Source organism: Trypanosoma theileri, assembly GCF_002087225.1.
Source record: "Trypanosoma theileri isolate Edinburgh chromosome Unknown TM35_Tth_17_V1, whole genome shotgun sequence".
NCBI lineage: Eukaryota > Euglenozoa > Kinetoplastea > Trypanosomatida > Trypanosomatidae > Trypanosoma > Trypanosoma theileri.
Window position 1 is genome coordinate 496,511 of NW_021639859.1, and position 388 is coordinate 496,898.

Genomic DNA, 388 nt, shown 5'->3' on the forward strand with positions numbered 1-388 from the left:
TTGGAACATTTTGAAGAGGATTTACGCCCCGCGCCCCCTCAGTACCCCGGCGATAAAGATTAATAATACGGTACTCACGGAAAACCAGAAAGCGAAGCACTTTATCCGTTTATATTCAAGACGAGCTAAACGTCACCCACATTCCTACCCTCCACCGCCCATTCCAGTCACCGATACAGAATTCATACCCATTACAGCAGCAGAACTGGAACGGGCACAGCGTCTCCTTCCTAAAGGGACGGCCGCAGGTCCAGACGGTATCTACGGCGAGTCACTCCAACACTTGGGACCTTGTGCCAAAGCGGAGACTCTTGCCCTCTTCAACGAGAGCCTTCGTACGGGCGTAGTCCCAGTCTCTTGGAAAGTAGGCATTATTGTACCACTTCTT

General features: G+C 51.3%; 1 protein-coding gene across 1 annotated transcript; it reads left to right on the forward strand.

The window, feature by feature from the left end:
- Positions 1-10: 10 nt before the first annotated feature.
- Positions 11-388, forward strand: TM35_000173260 (Tbingi protein; the record flags this gene model as incomplete). Its single annotated transcript, XM_029026405.1, has 1 exon — positions 11-388. A coding segment is annotated over one exon (378 nt), but the record flags the coding sequence as incomplete, so codon positions are not given.